This window comes from Vulpes vulpes, chromosome 15, assembly GCF_048418805.1.
Source record: "Vulpes vulpes isolate BD-2025 chromosome 15, VulVul3, whole genome shotgun sequence".
Classification (NCBI taxonomy): domain Eukaryota; kingdom Metazoa; phylum Chordata; class Mammalia; order Carnivora; family Canidae; genus Vulpes; species Vulpes vulpes.
The window spans coordinates 50,088,677-50,108,980 of record NC_132794.1 but is presented as its reverse complement, the minus strand read 5'-3'; the positions used below and the strand labels follow the sequence as shown (position 1 = coordinate 50,108,980).

The following is a 20,304-nucleotide window of genomic DNA, read 5'->3' as shown; positions in this document are numbered from 1 at the left end:
TGATTGAGAAACTTTAGATGAATTCAAAGACACAAGAGAAATATTTTGAAGAAATAGATTTATTTCTTTTTCTTTCTCCTTAGGACATTTTCATTCCATCTCCAAGTTTGGAAGAACGATCAAATGATGGGAAGAAAGGTGGAGATTTGCACAGTTCATCTTTGACTGTTGAGTGTTCTAAAACTTCAGAGATTGAACCAAAGAATACCACTGAGGATCTTGGGCTGTCATTGACAGGTGATTCTTGTAAGTTGATGCTTTCTACAAGTGAATATAGTCAGTCCCCAAAGATGGAGAGCTTGAGTTCTCATAGGATTGATGAAGATGGAGAAAACACACAGATTGAGGATACGGAACCTATGTCTCCAGTTCTCAATTCTAAACTTGTTCCTGCTGGAAACGATAATATCCTGATGAATCCAGCACAAGATGGCCAAGTAGAACTGAATCAGAATGATAAAACGAAGGGGGATGATACAGAAACCAGAGATGACATTAGTATTTTAGCTACTGGTTGCAAAGGCAGAGAAGAGACTGTAGCGGAAGATGTTTGTATTGATCTCACTTGTGATTCAGGGAGTCAGGCAGTTCCTTCTCCAGCTACTCGATCTGAGGCACTCTCTAGTGTGTTAGATCAGGAGGAAGCTATGGAAATTAAAGAACATCATCCAGAGGAGGGGTCTTCAGGGTCTGAGGTTGAAGAAATCCCTGAGACTCCTTGTGAAAGTCAAGGAGAGGAGCCCAAAGAAGAAAATATGGAGAGTGTCCCATTGCACCTTTCTCTGACTGAAACTCAGTCCCAAGGGTTGTGTCTTCCAAAAGAAATCCCCAAACAAGAATGCCATGAAGCTATGGAAATTGAAACCAGTGTGATTAGTATTGATTCCCCCCAAAAGATTCCAGTACTTGACCAAGAATTGGAACATAAGGATCAGGAAGCGTGGGAAGAAGCTACTTCAGAGGATTCAAGTGTTGTCATTGTAGATGTGAAGGAACCATCTCCCAGAGTTGATGTTTCTTCTGAACCTTTAGAGGGAGTGGAGAAATGCTCAGATTCCCAGTTGTGGGAGGATGAGGCTCCAGAAATAGAGCCATGTGCTGAGAATAGAGCTGATACCCAGGAAGGAAAGAGTGCAGAATATGAAGGAGATTTGAAATCAGTGACAGCAGAAAAGGAACCTGTAGAAGTACACTCTCCACAACCTCCTTTGACTTTAGTGAGAGCAGATGATGCTCTGAAACCTGACCAGGACATGCAGCAGGCTGAACCTCAAGAAAAAACCCATAACTCATTAACAAAAGACTCAAAAATAGCTAATGCAAAGCAGCTGGGCTCAGGTGGAGAAGCCCAGCAGCTGGAGAAGGCCTCTGCCCAAGCTTCACAAAGCTTCTGTGAAAGCTCTAGTGGTGAGTGTGCTTGTAAATTGTTCTGTATTTCCAACCAAATTAGAACTTGGAAGGGAATGTAGGAGAGAATTGTGCTTATATCAGGGCTAAAAATTAACTTAGAATTATGTTTAGAATAGCCAGTGATAGTTGGGAAGTTGAAAATTTTGCAATGTGTTTTTCTTTTGTAGCTATAATTATTTATGGAATCATCCGTAATTTATGTGCTTTATAACTCAGAAATGATCAACATGAATTATCTAAATATTTAGAAATCACACCAGTCTGGTGTTTAGGTCCCAATCCTTTTTTATATTTCTGTATTTACAGTTGCCTTGAAATACAAGGATTTTTTTTTATTAACCTACATAGTAAAATATTCAGAACTCTATTAATGAGTGTATTGTTACAGATTTTTTTCCTCTTTCTGGGCATTAGGTAAAGTTCTAAATTTGGCTCAGTGTATATACATCTTAAACATTAAACTGGAAAAAGTATTAGTTTATGTTCTTTACCTATTTTATTGAAAACTAGAATGAGAAAATAGATTACTTTCTGAAATATTTGTAGAATATTCCATGTAAGATTATCTGAAAAGAATCTAAACTTTCTAAATGCCTAGTGTTAGTAAAATTTAAAAGCAAAACAAACTCCAAAAATAAAAAAAAAATCAAGTTACAAATTTAAGAAAACAAGCCTCTAGGGATTTGAAAATGAGAAACAATATTTGGCCATTATCCTAGCTATTAGTATAGGTGATCATACCTTTTGGTGGCTTATACTTCTTGTCTAGAGGTAGTACTTTTTTTTTTTTTTTAACTTTCAAAATTGCCCCTATTCGTTAGGTTTTATATACAGGATTTTTTATTCTTCCTTTACAGAACAAGAAAATGTTATAGCTAAAAAAGAACTTAGGGATTAAGAGTTCAGTCTCTTCTTTCTAAAGTCATGGGTAGTTAATAATTGAGGTAGGACTAGAACCTAGGTCTCCTAATTCTGAAGTCTATGCTTTTTACTCCTGTACAGTTGTGTAATATAGTTACTCTGAATCTGACCAATTATGCCAAAGAACTATCTGAATAATCTAATTAATATTCTGTATTGTTTAGTATTTTTATAATTGTGTTATACCTAAATACTGTTGTTGACTTAGGCTCAGAAAGTGTTAGGACCTATAGATTTTTTTTTTTTTAAGATTTTATTTATTTATTCATGAGACAGATACAGATAGAGACAGACACTCAGAGGGAGAAGCAGGCTTCCTGCAAGGAGCCCAATATGGGACTCCATCCCAGATCCCGGAATCATGCCCTGAGCCAAAGGCAGACGCTCATCCACTGAGCCCCCCCACCCCCCCGCATCCCTATAGATTGTTTTAATATGGATACTTAGAAGAGCTTTTTAATTATTTTAGCATTTATATGCCAAAGACTGTGAATTCTTGCTTACACTATTAATTGGCAGGGACAGGTTTTTTGTTTTTAAGATTTTATTTTATTTATTCACCAGAGACACAGAGAGGCAGAGACATAGGCAGAGGGAGAAGCAGGCTTCCTGCAGGGAGCCAGACACGGGACCCAGTCCCGGGACTTTAGAATCACACCGTGGGCCAAAGGCAGACGCTAAACCGCTGAGCCACCCAGGGGTCCCCGGGACAGTTTTTATAGTAGACATTGTCATAATAAACTTATTTTACTAGTATTTATCTAGATTGTTGAAAATACTAGTAAGTTACTTTCCGCTTACTTCAAGATTTTAGTTTTTGAGCAAACTAAAAATAGTGAAGACAGTGGTTAGACTGTTAGAGAATTAGTCTAAAGTAAATCATTTGGGATCCCTGGGTGGCTCAGTGGTTTAGCGCCTGCCTTTGGCCTGGGGCGTGATCCTGGAGACCCAGGATCAAGTCCCACTTTGGGCTTCCTGCATGGAGCCTGCTTCTCCCTCTCCCTGTGTCTCTGCCTCCTCTCTCTCCCCCCCCCCCCCCCCGTGTCTCTCATGAATAAATAAATAAAATATTTTAAAAAATCATTCGAAAGGGCATTGGTAGAAAAGAGAAAAAATTATACTTAAAATACAGTTGTTTAGTTACCAAAGTTTAAGAGAGCCTAATTTAAATGAGAGTAAACTCAAAAGTTAATGATTCTTTAGTTTTAGTATAAAAATACTCAAAAGTTAATGATTCTTTAGTTTTAGTATAAAAATACTAAACAATACAATACAATACAAAATGAAAGGTATGAATTGGTTGAGTCCCAGGTTTGTTCAGTTAGATTTCTGTATACTAAAGTTAGAAGGATACTTTTGTTTTTTAATAGCTTTATTGACTAAAAAGATACATGCTTATTTGCAAAAGTTCAAATAAGAAAGAGAAGATAGGAAGTTGGGAAAGAAAAGGAGACAATCACTGTAAATGCCTATATTTATAGATAACTGAGAACTTGTCTGTTCTCAGACATTTGTTTAAGGAGACCTCTTGAAATTTGAGAAAGCAAATTTAGAAAGATGGTACTTGGAAACCCAGCCTTATTCAACATAGAATACACTTCTGATAGGTTGATTATGTGAAAAATTGTGACAAGTTCAGTAAGTCTATAATTAAAACCACAAATGGTGGTCTGTGGTAGGGAAACTAGGTATGTTTTGTGCTCTAGCTCTAATCTTTACTGGCTTACTTTATGGAATATCATTCTAATTAGCCGTTAATGTCAGAGGCAGACTCAGCATAAACTGTTTATGGGTGATATCACCCAGTATAGAAATTTTTAATTAGGTGGCTTTTAATCTGTTTTAAGAAGTAACCAATTCTCTTGAGCACAAAAGAAGATTAAATGGGCTGTAGATTGTAACAAAGTTAGAAATTGGGGAGGCCTTCCTGACATTAAGGTTTTAATTTTTTCTTTTTTAAGATTTTATTTATTCATGAGAGACAGAGAGAGAGGCAGAGCCACAGGCAGAGGGAGAAGCAGGCTCCATGCAGGGAGTCTGATGTGGGACTTGATCCCAGGACTCCAGGATCATGCCCTGGGCCAAAGGCAGGCTGCTAAACTGCTGAGCCACCCAGAGATCCCAACATTAAGGTTTTTAAATATTGCTTTGAACTAATGAATTCCCTTAAGTCTTTAGTAATAAAGACAAACATCCCACTCAGCTGGTTTCATTTTGTTCACTGCTGTCCTTCATAGGTTGGTATGCTGGCATATAAAATAGCTCATGATAATCTGGGATAGCAAGAAAGGACTTGATAATTTAAACAATAGGCATGGGAAATGTCAGAGAATTTAAAATATGTGGAAAATTCCAGTATTAAAGGCTAAAATATTTTGCAGGACGGTGATAACTTGACTAGATTAGTGGTGTCTTTCAGATGCGTTGAACAAAAGCAGAGAAATGTCTGAAAGCGTTTGGAGGACATTGAATAGAGGCTTTCTGAATATGAATAATTAAAGACTAAAAATAAAGGCTGTTTCTGGTTAATTGAATGCTGACTAAAGAGTTAGGAATTTATCTTCTAGTGGAAACCTTGGCATTTTGACAAGGAGCTAACATGTTCAAAGTAATATTTTATAGGAATGTTGCTTTGGTTGTGGTATGCAGAAAGAATTGGGGGTTGAGGAAAAGGGGAGACTTCAGACAGAGAAAGTAATTGATAGGCTGTTGTAATAATCCAGGAATGAGTCATTGAAGGCCCAGATAAATAGTGGCAGTGTTGCCTATAAAATTAGACTCATTTTTCCATTGGGTTGTAGGAATGCAGCTGGGTCAATGGTGCTAAAGTAATCTTTCTTTCTTTCCTTTTTTTTTTTTTTTTTTAATATTTTACTTATTCATGAGAGATAGAGAGGTAGAGACAGAGGCAGAGAGAGAAGCAGGCTTCTCACAGGGAGCCCGATGTGGGACTCGATCCCAGGACTCTGGGATCACACTCTGAGCCAAAGGCAAATGCTCAGCTGCTGAGCCACCCAAGAATCCCTAAAGTAATTTTTCATAAGTTTTATCTTGTGCAAAGGAAACCCTATTACAGAGAAATAATATTCAGTAAATTAATGATTGCATGTTACATTTACATATTATGGTATGACATAGAAGGATGGATTTAAAGGATTTCATAGAGATTTTAAAAAGTCTGCATGATCAGTCATAATATGAGGGATGGTTCCTGTTAAGAGAGCAGTACAGCGCAGGTGATTGTTCCAGGAACCAAAATTCTATCAAATACTGCTTTGGGGTGTTTGATGCTTTGTGAGATATATTTTTACTTTTTAGGCTGCATATTTCTTCTAAGTTCTTCTTTATTAACCTAAAGGACTTGCTTTTTGGGGAATTGCTGGAGAATGAATGATGGAATGGAATGGTTACCTGCCTGACCATTTCTCTTTTTTCTGTTACTATGGTGAAATTCTTTGCCATTTTATTTATTTATTTATTTATTTATTTATTTATTTATTTATTTATTTATTTATTTATTTATTTTTCTCTTTGCCATTTAAAATGTGATTCTCCAGGGTGTCTGGGTGGTTCAGTCAGTTAAGCATCTGTCTCTTGAAGTCGTCTCTTTATTTTGGCTCAGGTCATGATCTCAGGGTCATGAGATTGAGCCCCAAGCCCCATTCGGGCTCTGCTGCTTAGTGGGGAGTCTGCTTAGGAATTCTTTCTCTCCCTCTCCCCTTCTTCCTGCTTGTGTGCACATGCGCTCTCTCAAATCTTACAAAAAAAAAAAGATGTAATTCTGCAGTTCTTTACTCATACTCTTTACAGTTCCTTTAGCTGAGCATATATACATTTTATCCTTTCTTTTTTTTTTTTTTTTTAAGATTTTAATTATTCGTGAGAAACAGAGAGAGGGAGAGAGGCAGAGACACAGGCAGAGGGAGAAGCAGGCTCCCTGTGGGAAGTCTGATGCGGGACTCGATCCCAGGACCCCAGGACCACTCCCTGAGTCAAAGGCAGACGCCCAACCACTGAGCCACCCAGGTGCCCCTTATCCTTTATTTCTAAAGTTTATTTTGTTTTCTCTTTACATCCCTTCAGATTACTAATTGATATGAGATGGGGTTTTTCGTTGTTTTGTGACTTTGAAGAAAAAAGTGTTAAAGTGCTTCATATGAAACATAATACAGAATAGAAGTGGAATGGAAAAAGATGAAAAATTTGGTTTAAAGAGAAACTTGGAAAAAAAAAATAAATAAAGAGAAACTTGGTCTTCATTTAGTTCCTGGCACAGAGCTCCAGAAATTCTTGTAATTTTCTAAGTGATAGGACTATCTTTTGTTGTTCATAAGAAAGCCTTTCAGACACCTGAGTTTATGCTAATAAGATGATTTAGGGTAGAATCCCTATATAGCCTCAGGACAGGGCTGTACACCAGGAAGACCTAGTGACTGGGTGGGTGAAAGTTTCAGTCCTATCTAACCTCCTCCTGGAAGGAAGGGCTGGAGATCAAACTCAAGAAAAGCTCTTAAACAAGATTTAATAAGCTTTCTCCTTGTAATGAGCAAGGAGGGTAGATACCTCATCTCAGTTGCATGGGGACAAGAAGCTTCTGCTATCAGAACCCTTCTGGATTTCACCTTCTGTTCTGTGTTGTTTGGCTGTTCATATGTGTCCTTTATAATAAATTGGTAAACATAAATGTTTCTCTGAGTACTGTGAATAGCTCTTATAACTTAATCAAACTTGAAGGAGGAGGTCGTAGAATCTTCAGGGTACAGCTGGTGGGACAGAAACACAGGTAACAACAAACTGGCTTTACGATGGGCATCTGTAGTGGGGGCAGTCAGTCTTAAAAGTGGGACTGAGCTATTAATTTGTGGGATCTGATGCTGTCTCCAGGTAGATAGTGTCAGAATTGAAAGACAGTCTCTGCTGAGAATTGGAGAATTGCTTGGTAATGGTAGGATACACATTAGGCAGAATGTTTCGCAAAGGAGCAGTGACTGAGTATGGCAGATTGTAGGTATTTTGAGGTATCAAAGGAAAGTAAGTACGAATTTTCAGATGTTAGGTTTAAGAGGAGAAGTCTGGCACAGTTCTTTTTTTCTCCCAAACTTAGTCACTTCATTAAAAGAAGGAAACAGGGCAGCCTGGGTGGCTCAGCAGTTTATCACCGCCTTTAGCCCAGGGTGTGATCCTGGGGCCCCGGGATCGAGTCCTGCGTCGGGCTCCCTGCATAGAGCCTGCTTCTCCCTCTGCCTATGTCTCTGCCTCTCTCTTCTCTCTCTCTCTGTGTCTCTCATGAATAAATAAATAAAATCTTAAAAAGAAAAATAAAAGAAGTAAACAATTAAATCACAAAGTGTCATTTTTGGCAGTTTACTAATTCTGATTAGTAAAAATTTGAAACCAAGGCCTAGTTAAAAAGTGAAGTTCTGTATCTTGACAAATATTTTATTGTTTTTTTAAAGATTTTATTTATTTATTCATGAGAGATACAGAGAGAGGGGCAGAGACATAGGCAGAGGGAGAAGCAGGCTTCCTGTGGGGAGCCTGATAGGGGACTTGATCCCAGAACTCCCAGGATCGCAACCTGAACTGAAGGCCAACGCTCAATCACTTAGCCACCCAGGCACCCCGACAAATGTTTTATGTTTATATTAATTTATTGGTGACTAACCAAAATGTGTATACTGGGAATGCTCATGTATGTGAGATTTACCACTGTGCAGACATGTAGATTATTACTATTATGGCCTAGAGTGAATGCTGGTTGGTACATCTTACTTCTGACCTCCTGTTCCTCAGGGCCTCTAAACTTTGGGCTTCTTCAGTTTGTCTGTTTTTTGGTTGTATGCTTTATGTCAGTCCTGTTGTTGATGGCCGTAATTGGAACACAGAGGATGGTAGGAGATTGGTTGGATGCCTTGGTGAGAAGGGTTGGGAGTGAGGCTGATTTGGGCAGCAAAAGGAAAGAATAATTGAAATATTTCTTGCAGTTCTTTTCACTTTTACTTTTTAAATATATTTCTGTTTTGGTTTCCTTTTTGTTTCTTTTGTTCCCCCTCTAGAAACTCCTTTTCATTTCACTTTGCCTAAAGAAGGTGAAATTATCCCACCATTAACTGGTGCAACTCCACCTCTTATTGGTCACCTAAAATTGGAGCCCAAAAGACACAGTACTCCTATTGGTGAGTGACTAACATGTAATGATATTTAAAGCAGAATTTCTGATATACCATTCTTTATGCAAGTGATTCTTTTAGATCTGAGGAGTTGGGTCTGCCTGATATGATTGGTTTTTGTCTTAGGAAGAATATGGTTGTGGTGTTTGATTCCATAAGTTTACTCCTGTAAGATATTGAGCGATAATAAGAGAGTGGAAGGAAGGAAGGAAGGAAGGAAGGAAGGGAGTATTTATGAGGATTTTACTCTTATTACTTGCAAGGCAGTTGAATCTGGGTACTAAGCAATGATACAGAGCTATTTTTATAAGGAAGGGTCAGGAAATAGGGTAAAAGTACTATTTATTCAGTACCCTGGCTATCAGTTTGCTGCTTGATAGGGAAGGAAAACTTAGGTCCTCCTTCCCTGAAGTAGCCAGTAGTCTTCTGCATTAACCTATTTGTTTTCTCTAGTCAGTGCTGGGAGGTAACAATCATGCCGTCTGGAGTCTCCTGCTACCTATGCCTGATGCTTTGCAGATGTGGGTTGGCTGAGGGCTCATGCAGCATCCTTTGTCCAGATGCAGAAGTGGAACTGAATCCTGTTGCTCCTCTTAAGACCAGGTGTCAATACTAGTGCGTAGTTGTTGATACTGTGACAGGATCTATCCTAGGAACCCCCTCAATCCTGCAGAGCTGTGGAACCAAACAGGCAAATTGATGACCTTGAATTGTAGTTTTCATGTTTGTATTTTAGTGTTATTTCTTCCTCCTGCCTCCTCCTTACAGATATTAGCAACTATCCAGAGAGCACCATAGCAACCAGTGATGTCATGTCTGAAAGCATGGTGGAGAGCAACGATCCCATACTTGGGAATGAAAAAGGGGAGCCTGGGGCTGCCCCAGAAATGGATGATAAATTGTGTCTAAGAATGAAACTGGTCAGTCCTGAGACTGAAACGAGTGAAGAGTCTTTGCAGTTTACTCTGGAAAGTAAGTTTTATTTTCTGTTAATCTTGTAATTAGTAGGTACAGATCATCTGAGAAGTATTTTCTTTCTTCTAATTACAGTAATTAATACTTGTATAATGATAAATGAATCTCTAAAGTCTTATTCTTGTAGATTTAATTCATTGCTTTCGGCTACTCACTGTCTTGTTACTGAAGATGCTTCATTTTATAATCTCTAGTGTTGTTTCTTTGTATTAAACCTTTGTTTTTAAAGTAATCAGTTTCCATATTCAGAAACAGTTCAGGAGAGGGTAGAAAATGTAGAATTGAGGATTCACTTTGTAGGCTTATGTTGATTGTTTCTCATATTAATTAATTGCTCATTGATTGGTATGGCTAAAATACAGAGAAGGTACAAAGGAGGCTGCAAAAGTAGGATCCAGTTCAGAAAGGCCTTTTACATCATGCTGAGATACTGAAGAATTTTAGGTAAGGGAATAATTCCAGGTTTGCTTTTTTAAAAGGCTCAGCTGAGTGTTTAAAAACTTTTGCCTTGGTGCATTATGCTTTGCCTTGCCCATTTCCTAGTCTCATGCCTGGAAAACTCAGTCTTTGTTTAACCAGGAAATAGGGTCATTAGTAGTAGAGGTGGAGATGAGGGGATGAATCTGAGCAGTACATGGAATAGAGAACCTTGGGACAAGTTGAATATGGAAATAAGAAGGAGGGAAAAAGTACAGAATGAATCTACATTTGAATTAAGTTTTCATGATAGTACTCTAAAGTAGGTAATATTTCCAATCATAAAGAGAGCTTTTAAGTTATATACCTAAGTAAGGACACACACACACACATTTTTAAAATATTTTATTTATTTGAGAGAGACAGCACAAACGGTGGGGGCAAGTCGGGCAGAGAGAGAGGGACAAGCAGACTCTCTGCTTAGTGTGGAGCCTGATTCAGGGCTCAGTCCCAGGACCCCTGAGATCATGACCTGAACCAGAGTCAGATGCTGAACCGACTGATTTCACCCAGGCACCCCAATAATTTTTAAAAAATATTTATTTATTTTAGAGAGTGGGGAGTAGAGAGGGGGAGAGGCAGAGTCTTAAGTAGACTCTGCTGAGCAGGGAGCCTGATATGTGGCTCAGTCTCAGGACCCTGAGATCAGGACCTGAACCAAAACCAAGAGTCTCATGCTTGAACTGACTGTGTCATCCAGGCACCCCGCTAAAGGTCATAGTAATTGCTAAGAGGTAGTGCTAGAGTTTGAATCAGATCTATCTGACATGAAAGTTTATAATTTTTCCACCAGGTAGTTTTTAAATACTATTTTTAAATGAAGTTAGAACAGAAAAAAAATCTTATAAAAGAGATTGTAAAGGAACATTCAGTGAAGAGGACTAGGAGAGTATGAAAAGATGGAAGTCTATGGGGAGGAGAATTATAAGAAGGTAACAATGTTAGATGCAAAAGTGAGGGTCTGATAAGGTATAACAAAATGTACGTTAGATTTGGCAATTAGGATCCATTTGGTGATTCTAGCAAGGACTATTTCAGTATGGTGCTTTGAGTGGGAGTTATACTGACAGTAGTTGAGGATTGTTGGGGAGAAGAGGTAGCAAATGTATTCTACTTTTGAGAAGTTAATATGAGGAAGGAAGAAAAAATAATGCCAAGTTAGAAATTCAAGACTGGAGGAGATTTTTTTTCATTTTTGTGCCTAAGCATAGAGAGGCCTAAGGAAATTTATAGACTGGAAGAAATCTCCAAAAGAGAGATGGGTTAAAAATGAGGGAATAAGGAGAACAGTTGATAGATCAAAACCCTGAGGGCATTGGGAGAGGAAGCTTTCAGAGACTACAGATAGAATGGGTGGACTTGAATAAGAAGGGCCTCTCATTCTCTGGAGACCAAAGGAAAGAAGAAATTTTAGCTAATAGACTTTGAGTTCTTATGATATGTCAAGCATTTTACATGTACAGCTTAGTGAATCTCTCAACAAACCGTGAAATAGGTTGTGTTATTATCCTCATTTTATAGGTAAGGAAACTGAGGCACAGGAAGACTGAGCACCTTTCGTAGAGTCAAACACCTAGTAAAATGGAGTAACCTGAATTCAAAGTAATTTTAAGAACTAGGGGCGCCTGGCTGGTTCAGTTGGAAAAGCATGTGACTTTTGATCTCAGGGTCATGAGTTTGAACACCCCACATTGGGTGTAGAGATTACTAAAAAAATAAATAAACTCTAAAAAACAAAAAACAGGTGCCTGGGTGGCTCAGTTGGTTAAGTGTCAAACTCTTGGTTTCAGCTTAAATCGTGGTCTCAGGGTTGTGGAGTTGAGCTCTGTATTGGGCTATGTGCTCAGTGGGAAGTCTGCTGGAGATTCTCTCTCTCTCTTCCTCTGCCCCTACCCTCCCCATCCTGTGCACATGTGCTTGCTCTCCCTTACCCTCCTCCCCCAATATATAAATCTTTAAAAAAACAATAAAAAATAAAAGACAGCAACAAGTTAGTTTCAAGAACCAGAAGTCTGGGTCTGAATTACAGTGCTATCCTGCTTTTCAATGCTTATTATTTTTTTTTAAAGATTTTTTTAATTTATTCATGAGAGGCAGAGAGAAACAGGCTCTATGCAGGCTGCCTGATGTGGGGTTTGATCCCAGGACTCCAGGATCATGCCCTGAGCCAAAGGCAGACGCTCAACTGCTGAGCTACCCAGGCGTCCCTTCAATGCTTATTAATTTGAATCTTATTAACTCAGTAGAAATTAAAGTATTACATGTTTCCTTTTAATTATCACTGAAATCAGGTAGGGCTTATCAAGAGAGTATGTGGTAGCCTTGTTTGTTTATTAATGATTTTATTAGGTAATCTCTATACTCAATGTGGGGCTTGAACCCATAACCTCAAGATCAAGAGTCATGTGATCTATTATTGACTAAGCCAGCCAGGCCCTGTCTCCCAGGCTCCCCTCCCTTTTTTAAAAAGATTGAATCTTTAGATTTGAAATTGCAACTGGAAGACCTTAAATGGAGCTAACATTCTGGATGATATTACTACCTTTCCTGATACTAGGAACACTGTATCAGACAGGCACCATACTTACAGTTTTACTCATTTCATCTTCACAACAAACCTGTGAGGTTGGTTCCGTTTTATCTTATAGATGAGGAAGCTGACAAAAGATGGAATTTATTACCAGGTTGGACTACTAAATGCTGGGGCCAAGACCTGAGCCAGGTTTCTCTTTCAGAGCCAGAGCTCTAACCACTAACTTTCAATTGCTACTTTGTTTAGATTATGTTGGATCAGAAATATTTTGTTTTTATTTATTTTTAAAATATTATTTATTTATTTATTAAAGATTTATTTATTTGAGAGAGAGGAGGACTATGAGAGCATGAGCAAGGGGAGGGGAATAGGGAGAACCAGATTCCCCATTGAGCAGGAAGCCTAACTCGGGGCTCAGGACCCTGAGATCATGACCTGAGCTGAAGGCAGATGCTTAACCGACTGAGCTACCCAGGTACCCCAGGTCATAAATATTTTAGAAATGTTTAAAAATATTTGTCATTTTCTCTAAGGCTGGAATAAGTTGTAAATGAACAAATTTTAATCCTCTAGCCTCATTAGTGACATTGCTTTGAGAATATGGGATTCTTTTCAATATCACCCTTAATTCTTTACTATAGATTCTTTCTTGAAAATGTGTTTTGTTCTTAAGGTTATCTGTCCCAAAAGCACTTTGGGAAGAACTTGAGTACTTTCTGTGTGTGAGTTCTCTTAAAATTCCACACTATTTAAAATTTTTACATCAAAAAAATTAAATAAAATTTGTGCATCAATTTAAACATTTTTGCATAGTTTTTTATTAAAGTTTTTTCTTGTTTTAATTTTTTTATTTTCTAATATAATTTTTTACACCTTGTATGAGAAGAGATGAATTGATTCAGAAGTTTAGTTTTCATTTTTACATATTACTATTTAGTAATTCATTTTATTATATTTATGGACAGACTGTCTTCTCTAGGAAGTTTAAAAGAAAATTAATTTGATGCAAGTGAGGAAAGACTTGTACCATTAAATGATAAGAAATCTTTATGTTTACTTATTTTTACCTCTTTTTGTTACTTGTTGCAATTATTAATAGAGCAGCTTTTTAGGTGTGGTATTAACTGAATTCTGTTTCTCTTTCCTTTCTGTCCTTGCTTTTGTTTTTATTCAGAGCCTGCAACTGGTGAAAGAAAAAATGGATCTACTGCTGTTGCTGAGGCTGTTGCCAGGTAACCAGAGCTGGTTGCTATTTAGAGGAATTTAATATACAAAGCCACTCTGGTAATAAAGGGAAGATGATTTATCAATAGAGTAAAAAAACTAAAATGAAACTCCAGTATAAAGGACTTAGCCATGTGTTGAATCTAACGTAGGCTGTCTTATAATACTTTCAGTCTGATAAAGCTTTTTACTCTACTTAGAACTAATATATTTAATGGTGTTTCTCTTTCTCCCTTTTGTTCATGTGGGAGTGCCATTTTTTTTCTTTTTCTGATGGTAAGACTGGAGATTATTGCTGCTACTAGTAAGGTAACAAAGGATTTAACAAGAGATAGCCTTAGACCTTGTTCCTTCAAAGATTCCTGACTCAGCCGCAACCTCAGGCCATTTTCTCTTCTGCCTGCCAAGTTAACTATTGTGTTGAACTGTTACTTTTGCTTTGTCATGAATGCTGTAATGCTTTGAGGATGGGTTTGACCCCGTATGAGGCTTTTGCAGTAAACTTTGCCATCTGGTGGCTGCGAGAGTAGAATTGTTTCATTGGTTTATGGCATGAGTCATCCAGCATGAACATACTTGCAGCTGTCGGTGAAATATAGGTGAGGATTGTTAAATTGGGCTTGGTAGGTACAGTAAGTAAGTAAAGCAGGCTAGGTGCAAGAGCATAGAGTATTAAAGATGATTGCCAGCTGAACATGTGTGCCCTCTTCAATTCCAGCTGATTATTACCATGCAAAAGTACAAACTTCTGTTGCCCGATCTTTACATTTTTAAGAGAAAGCTAGATTTTTTTTTTTTCATTTATGATAGTCACACAGAGAGAGAGGCAGAGACACAGGCAGAGGGAGAAGCAGGCTCCATGCACTGGGAGCCCGACGTGGGATTCAATCTCGGGTCTCTAGGATTGCGCCCTGGGCCAAAGGCAGGCGCTAAGCCGCTGTGCCACCCAGGGATCCCTGAAAGCTAGATTTTTAAAAACAAAATTTCTTACTTTTTGGGTCAAAAAAAACATGTCTGTGGACTAAATTTGACCCTCAATTGCAAGTTTCTGGCCCATGTGTAAATTCTTTGATTTGTATTTAACCTTGTTTTAGGGAGATTAGTTATTCTCCTGGCCCTTGCATATTTAATCTGCAAGGTAAGCAGTTTAGGGTTCTTACTCAGTTACGTCTCTTTAATATTCTGTAGTCTTACAAGTTGAAGAAAATGGAGTATATACTTGATCTCTTTGGTTTTAACATAATTGTATACCTGAACCTGCTGCTGCTTAATCTTTTGTGCCAAATGTAGGGATGAAAGATAAGGATAAAACTTGAGGGTGGAGGGTTGGATTGGTGGATCATGGAAAGAGACAAAATTCATTGGTATTGTTGTTAACTGAATTGTACATGAGAATCTAGATTTTCAAAATTTTCAACTATTCACTTTTACAGTTGGGTTCACCATAAGAAATCATTTACAGTAAGCTATGTTTGAGTATTGTATTTTATTTATTATTTATTTATTTTTTAAGGATTTTATTTATTTATTCATGAGAGACACAGAGACTGAGAGAGAGAGGCAGAGACACAGGCAGAGGGAGAAGCAGGCTCCATGCAGGGAGCATGACATGGGACTTGATCACAGGTCTCCAGGATTAAGCCCTGGGCTGAAGGGGGCACTAAACCCCTGAGCCACCCGGGCTGCCCCTAAGGAGTAACTTTTTTTTTTTTTTTTTTAAGATTTTATTTATTCATGAGAGACACAGAGAGAAAGAGAGGCAGAGACACAGACAGAGGGAGAAGCAGGCTCCATGCAGGGAGCCCAATGTGGGACTCGATTACGGGTCTCCAGGATCACACCCTGGGCCAAAGGCAGGGGCTAAACCATTGAGCCACCCAGGGATCCCATGTTTGAATATTTTAAATGATCACTGCTTCTTTTGCATTTAGGTGAAGCAGTACACTGTTTTAAAGTGTTGTTTGTAACTGGGCTCTGTGTAGATTACTTGCTGTCATCTTCTTTCTCAAACATTTCATTATTGAAGATTTCAAGAAGTAGAGAAAAGAGTATAATGAACCATCACATAATCATCACCCAGTGTCAAAAATTACCAACTCATTGTCAGTCTTGATTCATTTATAAATATTTCTAGCACACTCTCCTCTACTGGATTATTTTGAAGCTAATTCCAGCATTATATCATTTATCTGTAAATATTCTAATGATATTTCTAAAGGATAGGATTTTATTTTGAACTTGATCATAGTGCTGTGCTCATACTTTTAAAATTATCAGCGATTCCTTAATGTCATCAAATATTCAGTGTTCAAAAAAAGTAATCAGTGTTCACATTTCTCCAATTGCCTCATTAAAGATTTTTTACACTTTGATTCAATCAAGATCCAAACAAGGTCTACACATTATCTCTTTAGTTAAAGTTTGATCTGATTTGTCTCATCAAATTTGATTATGTCCCTTAAGTTAAAATGTCTTTTAATATATAAGTATCTCCTTCTCCCACCCCACCCCCATTTTCCCCCCTAGCAATTTGTTGAAGACACTGAGTGGTTTTACTAAAAGAGTATTAAAGTTTAGACTTTGTTGATTGGATCTTTATGGTATTTGATATACTCCTCTGTCCATCTTATTTCTTGTGAATCTTCTTGAGAGTTTTCTTATTGTGCTAATTTATAACAAGTATGAAGAAAGATATTTTGATATAGGGTGGTTTGAGGTTTAGGGTGCAGAGCAAGAATTTTATTCCCTTTGTGCCTAAAAAGGATAATCTCCAGAGGTACTTATCCTTTCAAAACTAACACAATATATTGCTTTAATTTATTATCTTAGTCCTCTGAAGACTGTGTCTGTATTTAGCTGTGTCTGTGAAACCCAACAAGATGATGAGGCTCGAAGTCAGGATCCTCCCTCTGCACCCATCAGGTGAGCATTATTTCCATAGCTGTATTGATTTGCAGAATGGTTGGTACCAAAATCTGGAATGTACATTACTACCATTTTGTGAACTTGAGCTTACGTTTTTATCTGAGGGACTGTGACATATTCTAGATGGATTTATAAATGAGCTGTCATGGGAAATTTTATTTAATATTTTATAGACACAGATTTTTGTCTTGATCTGCTTGTTCTTTCAATTTGAAATGGTTCTTCATAAATTTATGAGACTATATCGTTCTAAAAATGAAATGTATCATTCTATATTTTTAAGATTACTCCTTTTTTCTTAGTTTTGCACGTTGATTTATAACAAGACGTTTTGGGGTTTTTAGTTTCCCATAGGGCAAAACTGAGATGTTCACTCCAAATTTAAATCTCATCATACTTGACGGAATTAAGATTTGCCCATGACTTCTTTACTCCATAATCTCTTAGAACTTCCCTGACAGAAAAATTTTTTTAGTTACAAAGTATTTTTTCTGTTTAAAAAGAAATGTTTGTATGTTTGGTACATACAATTGTACAATTGTATGTTTGGGACATACAATTTTTATACTTAGTATACTGAAGTAATTAATGGCAATGGAAATAAGCTTGTATTTTCATTAGGTGGTATTCAGTGATTTTGTAATTAGGGAATTTGATAATGTTTTGTCAGTGGGTATAATCCTAATAGTATTTTTTTGCAACATAATTTTAATGTTCTTTATTGACATAAATAATGAGAAGAAACATTTCAGTGCTTTTATTAGCATTCTGATTATTAAATGTGAGCTTGTTGATATTGTTGAGAATCAAATAGGTCATATTCTCTATTGTATCAAGCAACTTGTTAGGTGAAATGCCACTTTGTCTGATTCCTAAAGTGATGTAAGAATGGCCCAGCATTACTAAATTTACTGTTGGCATTGTATTGCCTTCCTATTTTACTAGAATATCTTTTTTTTTTTTTTTTTAAGAATATCTTAAATAGAAAGACAAGATGCTGGTGATTTTGTTTAACTTTGGTAGAACAAAAGGCCTGAGAATTCAGATGGATTTGATTTCAGTTTCTCCACAGACAGACCTACACTCAGAATGTAATGGTTAGAAGTTTGTTAAGTAGGGAGATTTATTCTTACCTCTTTCACTCTGGATTAATTTTATCCAGACTTTTTCTACTAAAATTTGCTTTCTTAGCATAAGTTTCAAACCTGGCATATAGTGACCAAGGTAGGATTGTGTAGCTGGAACTAATAAAGAGAAATATGGCCCTTCTTAACAATTTATTGGATTTCTCTTCTAAAGCTCTTTTCTAGTGCTAAAGATTCTTTCTTTATTGTTTATTGGGACATTCATATACATTTTTATGGTAGGTATTTCTCAGTTTTATGTTTAAGGATTTATGAACTTGGTAGGAGTTGGAGCAACATTTCTGGCAGTATACGTGTTGCAATTAAGGCTTCACTTTTTACCTACTGTTCTATGAACTTGGGGGGAAATGACTGTAATGTTAACATCATTCATTTGATTGATGTTAACATGAGAATGATAAATACCAATTTCTGATATTTGATAGGACTCTGCTGAATATTGCTAATGTTACAATGAGACACCTTTGGTCTTTAGAGAGAGAAGAAAGTTGTTCTGATGAACTCTTTGGGGAAAAAACCCAACTTAATACTCACCAATTAAATAAAATTTTACTTGGAAAAAAAATAAAATTTTACGTGAGAAGTGAAATTCTATTCAGAAGTTCTACGCTCAATAAACAGCTTCTGTAAAATGTGGTAGGCTTCTTTAAGGGTGGGGAAAGGTGGTAATTGAGTTCTTTAAATAGCAGTCAAGTCCTATGCCTTCTAGCTTTTGACTTTCATTGTTCAACTGTGACATGTTAGCTGTCTGAAAGGTTCAAACATGAATATTCAGGTTATAGAACAAATGAATCAGGTCTTAATTGTTTTATGCAACTAGTATTGATTGAGCTCTGCTGTGTATCTAGCCCTGTGCTAAGTAAATTGTATTTATGGTCACTTATAACCTTATCAGAGGTAGATTTTTCTCATCTGTCTCCTGGTGGTCTTATTCTTACATTTTCTTTATTGTATATATATCCTTATTCATTTGAGGTTCCTGACGTGACTTAAACTATTATGACCAAATTTTTACCAGGCTCTTTGGCTAGAACTCTATTCTAAACCTCTCTTTAATCTCCTTTTTTGGTAAGCTGAGCTCAACAAGATAAAATCTCAGAAACTTCTCTTTCTTATTCAATATCCAGAGTAGAGCGTTTCTCTCTCTCTCTCTCTCTCTCTCTCTTTTTAATAAAGATTTTACTTATTTATTCATGAGAGACACACAGAGAGAGAGGCAGAGACACAGGCAGAGGGGGAAGCAGGCTCCATGCAGGGAGCCGGATGTGGGACTTGATTCCAGGACTCCAGGATCAGGCCCTGGGTCTTAGGCAGACGCTCAACTGCTGAGCCACTCAGGGGTTCCTGAGAGCAGAGCATTTCTCAAAGAGCTCTTCAGGTTTCCTTTTTTTCTGCCTACATGTCAGCTCAGCTCTTACGGGGTCAGAGTTCCTCCCAGATTGAGACAGCTTTCTCTTTCTCAGTGAGTAGTTCCATTTGTCTCTAGCCAAATAAAACAACATTTGACATGTTTTTTAGATCCATGATCATCCTAGCTATTCTTTTCTAGGTATATCTCAGTTTTATAAATGAAGAACTATGATATGCCAAACTGAAACAGATCCAGATATGGTTGCACCATGGTCAGTTCAGAATGGATTCCTTTTATCTTGATTCTGGCTGCTATGCATTTAATATAACCTCAAAATCTTTAGTTTCTTGTTTTGTTTGTAGTGTACTGACTCATTGAACTCATAATTTATCAAAAAGTTAAAAGTTTTTAGGCATTTTTTACATGAATTTACTACTTACACAATTAGTTTACTTAATCTGAGAGTAGATTTTTGCAGTTACTCAATGGAGAGAACATTAATTACATTAATTCTTTTGTCCAAAGTTTCTTTATTAAGTGCTTACTATATATTAAGCTCTGTGTTAGATTTTGAAGTAGAGATGAGTAAGACGTGAATGTCAAGTTTCTATGTAACCTGACCTGGAGTTAACCTGGCCTTTTTATTCTGGTTAAGGACATTTAAGAAAGCCCTTAGGCACCTCAGAGCTTCATGGTATCTGTTTGTAGGAGACATGAATCAAATGCTTGTGAGATAAATGAATACATTACTGATAGCCAAATGGGAAGACTAACGAAAAAGGAGTAGGTTGTACTTTGAGAGCTTTGAGGAATCAAGTCATTCTGAAATTGTTAGTTGTAAGATACACTAGTATATCTCTCAAAGCTAGAATCTCGTCTATAAATCTATCCTGTATATATTGTTTCTTTTCCTAAAAATATTGATTGAGGTGGAGGGTAAAAAGTATCCAGAATGCTAGGAGTCATTTAAGGATTGTTAGAACCAAAAAAAGCCTAAATAAGACATCTTGACCTAATTGAAGTTTTTGAAGTAGATCCCTAAACTGCCTTCATTGACTGTGACTTTAGTCATGGCTTTACATCTTTTTGTTTACCTTATTCTCCTGTGTCAAGTTTCAGAGTTCATAACTAGTGAAGGGAAGAAATTTTATGACTGTTTTATCATCATGGTGG

At 37.1% G+C, this 20,304-nt stretch overlaps 1 protein-coding gene across 15 annotated transcripts in view; it reads left to right on the top strand.

Annotated features, from left to right (window-relative positions):
• Window positions 1–20,304, top strand: part of TP53BP1 (tumor protein p53 binding protein 1) — a 97,905-nt gene that overhangs the window by 55,577 nt on the left and 22,024 nt on the right. For 9 of the 15 annotated variants that reach the window (XM_025998583.2, XM_072740631.1, XM_025998585.2 and 6 more), the window contains 5 exons: window positions 84–1,407; window positions 8,388–8,507; window positions 9,270–9,473; window positions 13,661–13,718; window positions 16,540–16,632. In XM_025998583.2, the coding sequence (XP_025854368.1) occupies window positions 84–1,407; window positions 8,388–8,507; window positions 9,270–9,473; window positions 13,661–13,718; window positions 16,540–16,632 (1,799 nt within the window). Of the gene's footprint in view, window positions 1–83; window positions 1,408–8,387; window positions 8,508–8,958; window positions 9,105–9,269; window positions 9,474–13,660; window positions 13,719–16,539; window positions 16,633–20,304 lie in introns of those variants that run through there. The other 6 variants (XM_072740635.1, XM_072740634.1, XM_072740632.1 and 3 more) reach the window with 2 other exon arrangements.